Here is a 12,580-nt window from a genome sequence, read left to right on the forward strand (position 1 = left end):
GAAGGCCAATGGCATCCTGGCCTGCATCAAGAACAGTGTGGCCAGCAGGACCAGGGAAGTGATCCTTCCCCTGTACTCAGTGCTGGTGAGGCCATCCCTTGAGTATTTTGTTCAGTTCTGGGCCACTCAGTTCAGGAAAGACATTGAGGTGCTGGAGCAGGTCCAGAGAAGAGCAACGAGGCTGGTGAAGGGACTTGAGCACAAGTCCTATGAGGAGAGGCTGAGGGAGCTGGGGTTGTTTAGCCTGGAGAAGAGGAGGCTCAGGGGAGACCTCATCACTCTCTACAGACACATGAAAGGAGGTTGTAGCCAGGTGGGGGTTGGTCTCTTCTCCCAGGCAGCTATCAGTAAGACAAGAGGGCACAGGCTTAAGCTCTGCCAGGGGAGGTTTAGGTTGGATATTAGGAAGAAATTCTTTACAGAGAGGGTAATCAGGCATTGGAATGGGCTGCCCAGAGAGGTGGTGGATTCACCGTCCCTGGAGGTTTTTAAGAAGAGACTGGATGTGGCAGTTAGTGCCACGATCTAGTAACTGTGGTGGTAGTGGATCAAGGGTTGGACTTGATCTCAGAGGTCCTTTCCAACCCGTCTGATTCTATGATTCTATGATTCTATGAAATGTGTTATTGCAGTAATTGTATACTTTGTTTTGAATTCATGTGTTGGGATTTGGCCTAAACTGCTGTTACTAAAATCATTGGGAACCTTAGGCTATAGTTAGCAGGTTTTTGAATTTTCATTCTACTGTCCCCTAGGTTGACAGGGGATTTTTCCCCCCCCACAACATATATCTGTGGGAAACACTTATGAGAAATAATAAAAGCACATGTTGGCTACAGTTGAAAGTCTTTTTATTTTCAAATAAATATATGTTGCTAAGTCTACTAAACCCTAACATGCATTTCAATTCAAAAACTATTCAGTTGAACAAAATAAAAACTATTAAATTATATTAATCTCTTATGTACTGACATGAATATTCTGCTTCATCCTGTCATATTCTGAAAATGAGTCTTATCTTTTTTCCTATACAGATACAAGATGCTATCGGCTATCTGTCAATAATAATTTAACATCTCCTTTTGCTTTAAAAATAGCTAGCTGGTTTGTTCACAATTTTAAACTTTAAAATATATTAACTATGAAACACATTCCTCTTTGGGCATTATGACCTTCTAGACTTTGTTTCTTTACATCATCCTTAAATGTTTTCTAATCAAACTATAATTGGCATACTTTGCAATAGCTTTATTCTGTTATGTTGTCATGGAAACAGATGCAACTCGAGTACTTCCAGAGTTTGGGGAACTTGAAATATCTTCTCTGCCAGATGGTACTACGCTTGAGGACATAAAATCACTGCAAAGTCTTTATCGAGAACACTGTGAGGTAAGAAAAGTGGCATTTCACAGAAATCATTCTTTGAAAATTTGTGTCTTCTAGTGAGAATCAGTTCAACAGGATGACTGGCACAAAGCAGACTATGGCCAGCCTACTTGTATCTTTTGCACTCCTCAAATATTTTGCTTATTCAGAAAGGACATTTGCAAAAAGACTTCTGGAATTTCTCTCTTAATAGGGAAAGAAATTAATATGTAATAGAATGCCAAAACTGGAATGTAATCATGTGTAGGTTTTGAGAATTTTAGACAAAACAAACTTTAGATAATATATATAGAATTTTACTTTTTTTATAGGAGTTGAAATTAGATTAAATTATTATTTCTAATGTTTATGTTTAAAACAAAATCAATTTTTCTTCAAGTTTTAAAGAAACAGTTTGTTTAAAACCTAAAGTCACATTTTATATTGAATATTGTGTTTTAAAATTTTTGTTGATGGGGCTTTAAAGTATGTAATGAAGTAACAAAATTAATGAAATAGTAGGTTTCCTTTGTGTTTGAAATAGTATTAAAAGTTCTGTTTAAGTGAATTCACCTGGTATATTTGCTTAGGTTCTTTTCTGGAGGCTTCCATGTATTTCCTCTTGGCCTGATCTGAGTCTCTGTCCACACTGGTCTGGACAGTTGGAAAAACTTTTGATAAAAAGTTATTAAAAATATATTATACATTTATTTATAAGCATACATTTTAATATTTTTTCTACAAAATGACCGGGGCAGCTATACCCCTGTGAAGAATTGGAGGGGAATCACACAGAAGACTATCTGCACTGGTTTTATATTTTTTCAGGCAATTGTGGATGTTATTGTGAATCTTCAGTTTAGCCTGATAGAAAAATTGTGGCAAACTTTCTGGCGCTATTCTCCCTCTGCTCCAGCTGATGACACAGCTATTATTGAACTGAGGTCAGTAAATGTCTCTTTGCTTACTGTTCACCATCATGATATAACAGTAGGAGTCAAATCAAAGAAGGACTTAGTTTTACATATAGGCTAAGAACCTTTTCTGATATCAGTAGTTTTTTAGGTTAAATTTTTGTTGTCTGATATTTGACATATAGGCTGTTGGTATATGTCAAACTGCAGCCTTGAAATTATTGTATACATCTTCTATTTTTTCCTTGGGATGACTAAATTCAAAGTATCTCTTCACAAGATATTGTCTGGTCTGTTTAAATCACAAGGACCATTTTATCATACCTCTGTGTAATTTATGGTCTGGAGCAGAATTTTGGAGGCCATTTTTTTCCCCAGTTTCATATGACCAAGTTAGAGTTTCAATTGGATGTAACAAAGATATCAATAAAGTTTTCATTAAATAACCTATTTCAAAATCCATTGTACTTATCTATATGTAAATTCATTTCCATTTGTTACATTTATTCACACCAGCAATCTGAGTGAAATAGAAAGTCGACTTCCAAAAGGAAAACTAATTACTCTGTGCAAAAATGAGTCTATTTTGAAATGGATGGGTAACTGTGACCATGTGATGTACCAGGCTTTGGTGGAGATTCTCATTCCTGATGTCCTTAGACCTATTCCTAGTAAGTTAAACACAGGTAACATCTCATGAGACTGTTTTTTGTTTTGTTTTATGTGGTGACATTTTTGTGCCTCATGAAAATTTTGGGTATGATTTTGAAGGATGTAAACTTTGTGTGTATGTCATTTTTCCATAATTCTGTTGAGTAGAAAGGTGTATTGGAGTTGATGTTAGCATTGTATTTAAAGAAAGGAGAGTGGATATTTCACTGCATTTAGAAAAGCCTCAGAATTTTTAAAAAATTTATTTCCCTATGGAATATGCCTTTTTAACTGCAAATTCTAAATTTTTATTAATTTTAAGATAAAAATGGCTTTCTTTATATACTAGTTCTAGTCTAACTGACAGCTGTGAATGCACTATGGCCCTGAGCCTGAGTCCAATAATGTCGAGACAGCCTTTCTACTGACCTCAGTAGGCTTTAGTTTAAGTTTTATATATAAAAGTTCTAGTTCTTAAAAAAAGTAAAATGTATATGCTTTGTCTTTTCATTTTTGATAATTGAACATTTATGTATTATCAGTGGCTGCTAAAACCTTACCAGTTTTGATATCTATTAAACCAACATAACATGGTAAAACATCTTAAGGTTTGTTTATTGTTCCAATCTATTATACTTCATTTTCTATTTCCAACATGAAAGACTCATCAATTGATTCGACTATTATGGCCAACTGACCATTATGAGGAATAGAGCATTCTTTTCAAAACTGATTTTATAGCATCCATCATTGTTCAAGCATGGTATTTTTTTATGGCTACTTTTGGTAGTACATGATTTTTAAATTGTTTTCCAGGAAGGATAGATTCTTTTTAAAAATTGCATGTTTTTTATCTTGTGTTAAATATTGAAAACTAATTATAATTACATATATATGTAAAATATAATATATAATATTCAAATAATTATAAAAGAAATTATAAAAGAAATATTAAGAATGAACAGGGAGACACCGGTGAAATGCCACAAAGGAATTAGGCTGCATTCCTCTAAAAAGGTGATAAGGTTGATAGGCCCACTGAAGTGCCTCTATAGCAATGCATGCAGCATGGGTAACAAACAGGAAAAGATGGAAGTCTCTGTGCACCTGGAAAGCTATGATTTAATCACCATCACTGAAACTTAGTGGGACAAATCAAACAACCGAAGCACTGCAATCAATGACTCAGAAAGCACAGGCAAGGAAGAAGGCATGGAGAGGTTGCCCACTATGTGAAAAAATGGATTGACTGTCTTTGAAAACCAGTGCTGAATGGGTTGAGAGCTTATGGGTAAAAATAAGGGAAAAGACAACAAAGACAACCTCGCGGTTGGTGTTTACTACAGGCCACCAGATCAAGGAGAACATGTTGATGAAGTGTTCTTACTTCATCTGCAGGAAGCATCACACTCGCAGGCTCCGATCCTCATGGTGGACTTCAACCACCCTGACACTGGCAATCTCTCTTCCCACATCTTTCAAGACCCTGAATCTAAAGGTAGGGACTGGTAGAAAGAAGTCCCTCCCATCATGGGAGAAGATAAGGTTTTTGACCACATGAGGAACCTGAGCATACACTAGTCCATGGGATGACAGGAAGAACTGGAAGCCATTGTGCAGCAGGAAAAATATGACATAGTTGTCATCACAGAAACATGGTGAGATAACTCACATGACTGGAATGCCGCAATGAATGGATATAAACTCTTCAGAAGGGATAGGCAAGGAAGGAGAAGGCAATGGGGTATCCTTGTATGTTAGGGAGTGTCTCAATTGTCTGGAGCTTAATGATAGTGTCTACAGGGTTGAGTGTTTACTCAAGAATCAAGGGGAAGGTCAACAAGACATATATGGTGGGAATCTGTTATAGACCACCTAACCAGGATGAAGAGGAAGACTACTCTATAAACATCTGGGAGAAGTCCTGCAATCACTAGCCCTTGTTCTCGTGGGAGACCTCAACTTATGTCTGCTGAAAATACAACACAGCAGGGAGGAAACAGTCTAGAAGGTTCCTGGAGTGTGTGCAAGATAACTTCCTTACACAGCTGGTGATGGAGTCAACTAGGGAAGGTGCCCCACTGGACCTGTTGTTTGTGAATAGTAAAGGAGTGGTGGATGATGTGATGGTTGAAGCCCATCATAGGCATAGCAATCACAAAATGAGAGTTTTTGATTCTTGGACAAGTAAGGAGGAGTGCCAGTAGAACTGTCACTTTGGACTTCTGGAGGGCAGACTGGCCTGTTTAGGAGATTGTTTGAGAGTATCACTTGGGAGGCAGTCCTGAAGGGCAAAGAAGTCCAGGAAAGCTGGACATTCTTCGGGAAGGAAATCCTAAAGCCACAAGAACAGGCCGTCCCCATGTGCCAAAAGACAAGCTGGTGGAGAAGACCAGCCTGCCTGAACAGAGAGCTTTGACTGGAACTGGGGGGAAAAAAAGGAGAGTTTATGACCTTTGGAAGGAGGGACAGGCAACTCAGAAGGACTACAAGGATGTAATGAGTTTATGTGGGAATAATATGAGCCAGCAGTGTATCAGAAATAATGTGGCCAGCAGGACTAGGGAAGTGATTGTCTCCCTGTACTTGGCACTGGTGAGGCTGCACCTTAAATACTGTGTTCAGTTTTTGGCCTCTCACTACAAGAAAGACATTGAGGTGCTGGAGTGAGCCCAGAGAAAGGCAATGAAGCTCGTGAAAGGTCTAGAGCACAAGTCTTATGAGGTGTGGCTGAATGAACTGTGGTTGTTTAACTTGGAGAAAAGGAGGTTCAGGGGAGACCTTATCTCTCTACAACTATCTGAAAGAAGGTTGTAGTGAGGTGGGGGTCCCTTCTCCTTAGTAACAAGCAACAGGACAAAAGGAAATGACCTCATGTTGCACTAGGAGAGGTTTAGATTGGATATTAGGAAAAATTTCTTCACTGAAAAGGTTGTCAAGCATTTGAACAGGTTGCCCATACAAGTGGTTGAGTCACCATCCCTGGAGGTATTTACAAGACTTGTGTACATGGCATTTAGGGACATGGTTTATTGGTGGGCTTGGCAGAGTTAGGTTAATGGTTGGATTCAATAATTTTGGAGGTCTTTTGCAACCTAAATAGTTCTATGATTCTGTGACCCAACAAGATTAATATAGGGAATTAATATAGTTGCCAAGCTGTTCTCCATTATATTTGAGAAGTCATGGCAATCAGAACATATCATCAGTGACTGGAAAAAGGGAAACATTTTTTAAAAAGTGTAAAAAGGAGGACCCTGAGAACTACCACACAGTCGGCCTCACCTCTGTTACCTGTAAGATCATGAAGCATGTTAAGGAAACTACCCAGTCTGACCATTTGTGAGACTCTCTGACAGTCACAGTCCCAAGGACAGAGATTTTAACTTCTGAGACTGAAGCCCCTTCACTGTGGGTGGCTCCAGTGAGCCAATGGGAACCCCATTTGGCTCCTCACAACTCCCCCTCACACACAGTCAGACCAGGTTTTCTTACCAGTTAGACGCCAGGTTTCCCATAGCAGAATCTCAGATGTCTCGTTCCATAAAGCCATTTATTCATGGCACAGCAACACAGAAAAAGCCTGAGTTGGTGCTTCCGAGGAGAAGTCGCAAGAATGGTAAGACTGGGTAGTTTTCTTAACAGAGCAGATCCTCCTGGAAGCTATGTCGAGGCATATGGATGACAAGGGGGGACATTAGACACAACCAACATGGCTTCACCAAGGGCAAATCATGCCTGACTAATTTAGCAGCCTTCTACAATGGAGTGACTGCATGAGTGGAAAAGGGGAGAGCTACAGATGTCATCTACCTGGACTTCTGTAAGGTCTTTGAAACAATCCCCCCAAATATTCTGGCCAATAAATTGGATTCATCTGGGTTTGATCGATGGACTGTTAGATGGTGTTGGGGTTTAACCCCATCTGGCAAATAAGTACCACACAGACACTCGCTCACTCTCTCCCTCCCCTGATAGTTGGATGGGGAATCAGAAAAAAAAAGTAAAACTTGTGGGTTGAGATAAGAACAGTTTAATAATTGCAACAAAGTAAAATATAATAATACTAATAATGTTAATGATAATGATAATAATAACAATAATAGTAATTGCAATTGTAATGAAAAGGAGAGAGAGAGAGAGAAATGAAATCCAAGAAATACAAGTGATGCACAATGCTCACCACCTGCTGACTCACCACCTGCTGACTGATGCCCAGCCTATGCCTGAGCAGCGATTGGTCACTTCCAGCTAATTCCCCCAGTTTATATACTGGGCATGACGTTCTATGGCATGGAATATCCCCTGGGCAGTTAAGGTCAGCTGTCCCAGACATGTTCCTTGCTTTTTGTGTACCTCCTCACTGGCAGAGCATGAGAAACTGAAAAGTCCTTGACCTAGGGTAAGCACTACTTAGCAACAACCAAAACATTGGTGTGTTATCAACATTATTACAGAATCACAGAATCATTTAGGTTGGAAAAAACCTCTAAGATCGAGTCCAACCTTTGACCAATCACCACCTTGTCAACTAGACCATAGCACTAAGTGCCACATCCAGTCATTTCTTGAAAACCTTCAGGGATGATGACTCCACCACCTTCCTGGGCAGTCCATTCCAATGTTTAACAATCCTTTCCATGAAGAAATTCCTCCTGATGTCTAACCTGAATCTCCCCTGGTGCAGCTTGAGGCTATGTCCTCTTGTCCTGTTGCTAGATGCCTGGGAGAAGAGGCCAAGCCCTACCTTGCCACAATCTCCTTTCAGGTAGTTGGAGAGAGTGATAACCCCTGAGTCTCCTTTTCTCCAGTTGCCTCAGCCACTCCTCATATGACTTATCCTTGCTGCAGACTTGCCCTCTGATCTCAGAGGCTTCAGATTCCTGAAGGCAATCCTTACCAGTAAAGACTCAAGTGTAGAAGGCATTGAGTACCTCAGCCTTTGTCATTAGGTTGCCTACCCCATTCAGCATCAGGCCCACATATTCTCTGGTCTTCATTTTTTTTGCTGATGTACCTGTGGAAACCCCTAATGTTACTCTTCACATCCTTTGTCAGTTTCAACTCTAGGTGGGCTTTGGTTTTCCTAACCCCATCTCTGCACACTTGGACAGTGTCTCTGCATTCCTCCTGGGTCACATGCCCCTTTTTCCAGCTCCTTTGTGCTTCTTTTTCATGTTTTAGTCATGAGCTCCTTGTTCATCCATGCAGACCTGTCACCTTTGCTTTATTTCCTGCTCATTGTGATAGACCATTCTTGAGCTTTAATATCAAGCAGGTCTCCTAGATCCCGTCTGCTCTCCAGGACTATCTCCCATGGGATCCTTCCAAGCAGGTCTATTATCTCAGTATACTCAACTCCACCATCTCATGGTCAATGCAGCCCAGGCTCCCCCCAAGCTTCACATGACCAACAGTTTGTAAGAACTGTAAGAAAAGCTTCCTTGTTTGTAAGAATTGTGTCCAGCAGAGTGTCTCCTTTTCAGCCCTGTTTTGTCGATTACAAATTCTTTCTTTTCCATAACACCCTGCACCCTTTGTTTGCCAACCCATTCCAGTACTCCCTCACTTGATTGCGGGTAGTCATCTCCCTCCCCTGTTATTTCTAGTTTAAAGTTCTCACCAGGTTGGCCAGCCTGTTGGTTTTGCCCCACTTGGTCAGGTGGATCCCATATCTCTCTAACAGTCTTCAATCCTTAAAGAAGGGTCCCCATGGTCATAAAATACAAATACCGATTGTCATTGTCAGCTGAGCAACCAACTGTTGATCCACAGGAAACTTCCATTCCTCCTCAAGCTCTTGCTTTTCACTGGAAAGATCAATGAGAAAACTACCTGGGCCCCCATACCCTTGACCATTGCTCCCAGATGCATGTAGTCACACTTGATATGCTCCAGGTCTCCTCTGTCAGTATTGGTGCCCATGTGAAGATTTGCAAGGAGTAATAATCCCAGGATTGGACAAACCTTGTCAGTATCTCCACAGCATCCCATATCCAATCCCCAGAAAGCAGTAAATCTCCTAACACAGCAGGTCAGGTCAGCAGATGTGGGCCCCTATCCCATACAGCATGGAGTCTGCCACTATTATCACTTGTCACTTCCTTCTGGTGCTGCTGTGTGGCTCAGGCTTAACTAGCTCAGATGATTCATTGGACAGAGTTCCAAGACCTTCATCTGCTATGAGGGTACTGCATCTGTTCTTTAGTTGGAGATATGCAAGTGAAGCAGGAGACTTCTGACAGGAGGCTGAACATGAGCCAGCAGTGTGCCCAGGTGGTCAAGAAGGCCAATGGCATCCTGGTCTGCATCAAGAACAGTGTGGCCAGCAGGACCAGGGAAGTGATCCTTCCCCTGTACTCAGTGCTGGTGAGGCCACCCCTTGAGTATTTTGTTCAGTTCTGGGCCACTCAGTTCAGGAAAGACATTGAGGTGCTGGAGCAGGTCCAGAGAAGAGCAACCAGGCTGGTGAAGGGACTCGAGCACAAGTCCTATGAGGAGAGGCTGAGGGAGCTGGGCTTGTTTAGTCTGGAGAAGAGGAGGCTCAGGGGAGACCTCATCACTCTCTACAACTACCTGAGAGGAGGTTGTAGCCAGGTGGGGATTGGTCTCTTCTCCCAGGCAATCAGCAGTAGGACAAGAGGGCACGGGCCCTGCCATGGGAGGTTTAGGTTGGATATTAGAAAGAAATTCTTTCCAGAGAGTGATCAGGCATTGGAATGGGCTGCCCAGAGAGGTGGTGGATTCACCATCCCTGGAGGTTTTTAAGAAGAGGCTGGACGTGGCACTGAGTGCCATGATCTAGTAAACACAGTGGGGTTGGATCAAGGGTTGGACTTGATGATCTCAGAGGTCTCTTCCAACCCAGTTAATTCTATGACTCTTTCTGCTTCCAGAAGTCACAGGCTTCCAGCCTGTAGCACAGACCCCAAGTAGCACAGACCACCTGATTCTCCTTCAATACAGTTGAGACTTCAGGTTGCAGGGTCTTGAAAAACCAGTAGATCTCTTTTTCACCTCTGATACCACACAGTCTGCTGACCTCTTCCTGCATCTCCTTGGCAACACAGGTCCTGTTCCTCTCTTATCTACGCTGTAAGAAGAAACTTAGGAAAGTATTTGCAAGTACTGCTTTGTAGAAATACCCCATCATAGGCAGGTTTCTTTTTTTTTCCTGGATTATCAGAAAGGTACCAACAGCAAAAAAAAAGGAAAAATGTGTTTAATTTAGTAAGAATGTAAACTGATAATTCTATTTTTGAGTTTCATCTTTTTTTCTTTTCCTGATTTTCAGTATTCGGGGAAGCCTACTCTTTCCCATAACTTCCTAATAAATATTACCATAAAAGAAATTAAGAGGGAAAAAAAACCTTTTTATCAGACAAGCTCTAAGTAAAATTTGGTCAATTGAAATTTTTGTGAAAACTTTTTAGTACCAAGAAAATGAATGAAAAACTACTGAGTAGGAAAAAGCCGAATTTGTTTGTTTAAAAATAAGCCAAGCACTTTATACTTCAGTGGGAGAAAAATTTATTATTATCTAATGATTCTAGCAAAACATCAGATCCACTGTGTAATAATGGCAATAGATCCTTTCCCCCGAGAATGGCCTTTTTATCTCTTCACAAATGACAGTATGGACAGTACCAAATTTGTTTGGGAGTTCCTCTTCCATGTTCAAGATATTTTTCACATTGTATTTCTCAGTTTCAGCAATTTCAAGTTCCGGAAAAACTGCAAAATCTTGTTATTTGTGTAGGAGAATGATTTCATATGAGAAACCCAAACTTTTTGAATGCTTATCCAAAAATAAATTTTCTTCTTGTAATTTTTTTTTTTGCTGCATCATTTAATATGTGTTTAGTAACACTAAACTAGGGGAAATGACACTGCACTGTCACTGCAGAGACCCGGGTTCGATTCCCGGTCGGGGCCCCTCCCCGGGCAGATGGAGCTCATTAGCCCATAAGGCAATCCATCTACGTCCTGAGGACCTCACTGCCACCGTCCAAGCGTGCTTGGCCCCGGCAGATGAACCTCAGGATTAAAGGGTGGGCTCAGTTCCGCGCACACTGTGTCTCACCTAAAAAAATCCAATGCGCAGGCTGGAAGGTGTAAAGACCTTCCCTGGTTCTTCGTTCGCGAAGAGACTGGCCATTCCATTCACAGTAACACTTTACAAACTATCTGAATAAACTTAGGCCATTTATTTTGCATCATATTGTTAAGATTCTCTGAAAGAGGTTTTTGGCAATTTGGATGATACTCAGATCAACTTGAAGAATGTTTGCAGCATGTAGGCACTTAGGTTTTTGGTAATGGCTGTATATGTTAACCAATGTTTACAGGATAGAGGACAACAAAATTTTTTAATTTAATGTATCATTTTCAAATTTCATTAGAAATTTGTGATCACTCTATACATCATGGACCCCTAATAATATAGTGTTCAGCTAGAAAGATGGAATATTATTTCTTTAGAATTTAGAATTTTTCTTTCTTCATAGCTAAAGACTTTTTTTTTTAAAATCAGGATGACACTGAACTGCATTTTTTCCACACTCACTTTTTAAAACAGATCATTCTGTAATACAGTGGGGTTAAAATGATCTTAGGTATTTTACATAGCATTTGTCCAGGAAAAAACTTTGCTAGCAAAAGTTTTTAATTACAGGATTCATTGATTACTCAAGCTGAGAAAGGGCATTTCTCATATTAAGTGACTTCCATTAACAATTAATTCTTACTCTATCAAACATGCTGTTTTGCCTCATAAACAAAATCCAGTCTTGCAGTGTTTCTTCTTAGATGTAGTTAAAAAAAAATCACTTATAGATAGTAGCAAGTGCTAGGGGAGGCTATATAAGAGCCTCCAGGAGAGCTACTTGCTCACTTGCTGCCCAGGCTTTCCCAGGCTTGGCCAGGCTTTCCCAGGCTTTCCCAGGCCTGATTCCTCCTCAGATCCGACCTTCGCTCATGCACCCCACAGGATCAGACTAACGGGGCTGTGGCACAGCAATTTCAAGGCATTTCAAGCAGGCAGGGCACAACCAGCTTCCACTTCTCGTAGGTGAGTGTGCTTTTTAAAGCTAGCAATGGTTTCCAGAAAAACAAAAGCTGTTACTGCTGTTAATACTAGGAGTGTGTCTGCTCAGACACTCCCCTCGAAGAAGGATGCAACCACCCAGGTCTCTGGGTGTGTTGAGTGTCTAAGCCTGGCGTTGGTACCGGAAGATGGTGTAGGAGGTAGCTGTGTACGATGTGAGCAAGTGAGTGACTTGCTGTGCCTGGTAGCAGAACTTAAGGAAGAGGTAGAGAGATTAAGGTGCATTAGGGAGATTAGGAAATTGACTGGTGGAGTCAAACCCTTTTGAACCCTAAGGAAGTCCAACAAGAGACAGCCAAACCCTGCCCCTCCTGCCCTAAGGCAGATGGAGCAGACCAAATTGATGGGGGACAATGGAAACAGGTCCCTAATGGGAGAGGTAAAAGAACTCTCTCTCGACCCCCATCACCCCCCAGGGTGCCCTTGAAGAATAGATATGAGACCCTGGACCCAGACAGTCAGGTAGAGGACAGCCAAGAAGATCTCTCTGGAGAGCATCCTGGTTCAGCCCTGTCTAAAAGACGGATTACAACCACGGGTATAA

General features: G+C 41.1%; 1 protein-coding gene across 2 annotated transcripts in view; it reads left to right on the forward strand.

The window, feature by feature from the left end:
- Nucleotides 1-12,580, forward strand: part of LOC114063151 (transcription factor RFX3-like) — a 149,905-nt gene that overhangs the window by 117,904 nt on the left and 19,421 nt on the right. For both annotated transcript variants that reach the window (XM_027895232.1, XM_027895231.1), the window contains exons 8-10: nucleotides 1,277-1,389; nucleotides 2,194-2,309; nucleotides 2,796-2,950. In XM_027895232.1, coding sequence (XP_027751033.1) covers nucleotides 1,277-1,389; nucleotides 2,194-2,309; nucleotides 2,796-2,950 — 384 coding nt within the window. The remainder of the gene's footprint in view (nucleotides 1-1,276; nucleotides 1,390-2,193; nucleotides 2,310-2,795; nucleotides 2,951-12,580) is intronic.

This window comes from Empidonax traillii, unplaced genomic scaffold (assembly GCF_003031625.1).
Source record: "Empidonax traillii isolate 1590-97213 ecotype Southwest subspecies unplaced genomic scaffold, ASM303162v1 scaffold452:size499809, whole genome shotgun sequence".
Classification (NCBI taxonomy): domain Eukaryota; kingdom Metazoa; phylum Chordata; class Aves; order Passeriformes; family Tyrannidae; genus Empidonax; species Empidonax traillii.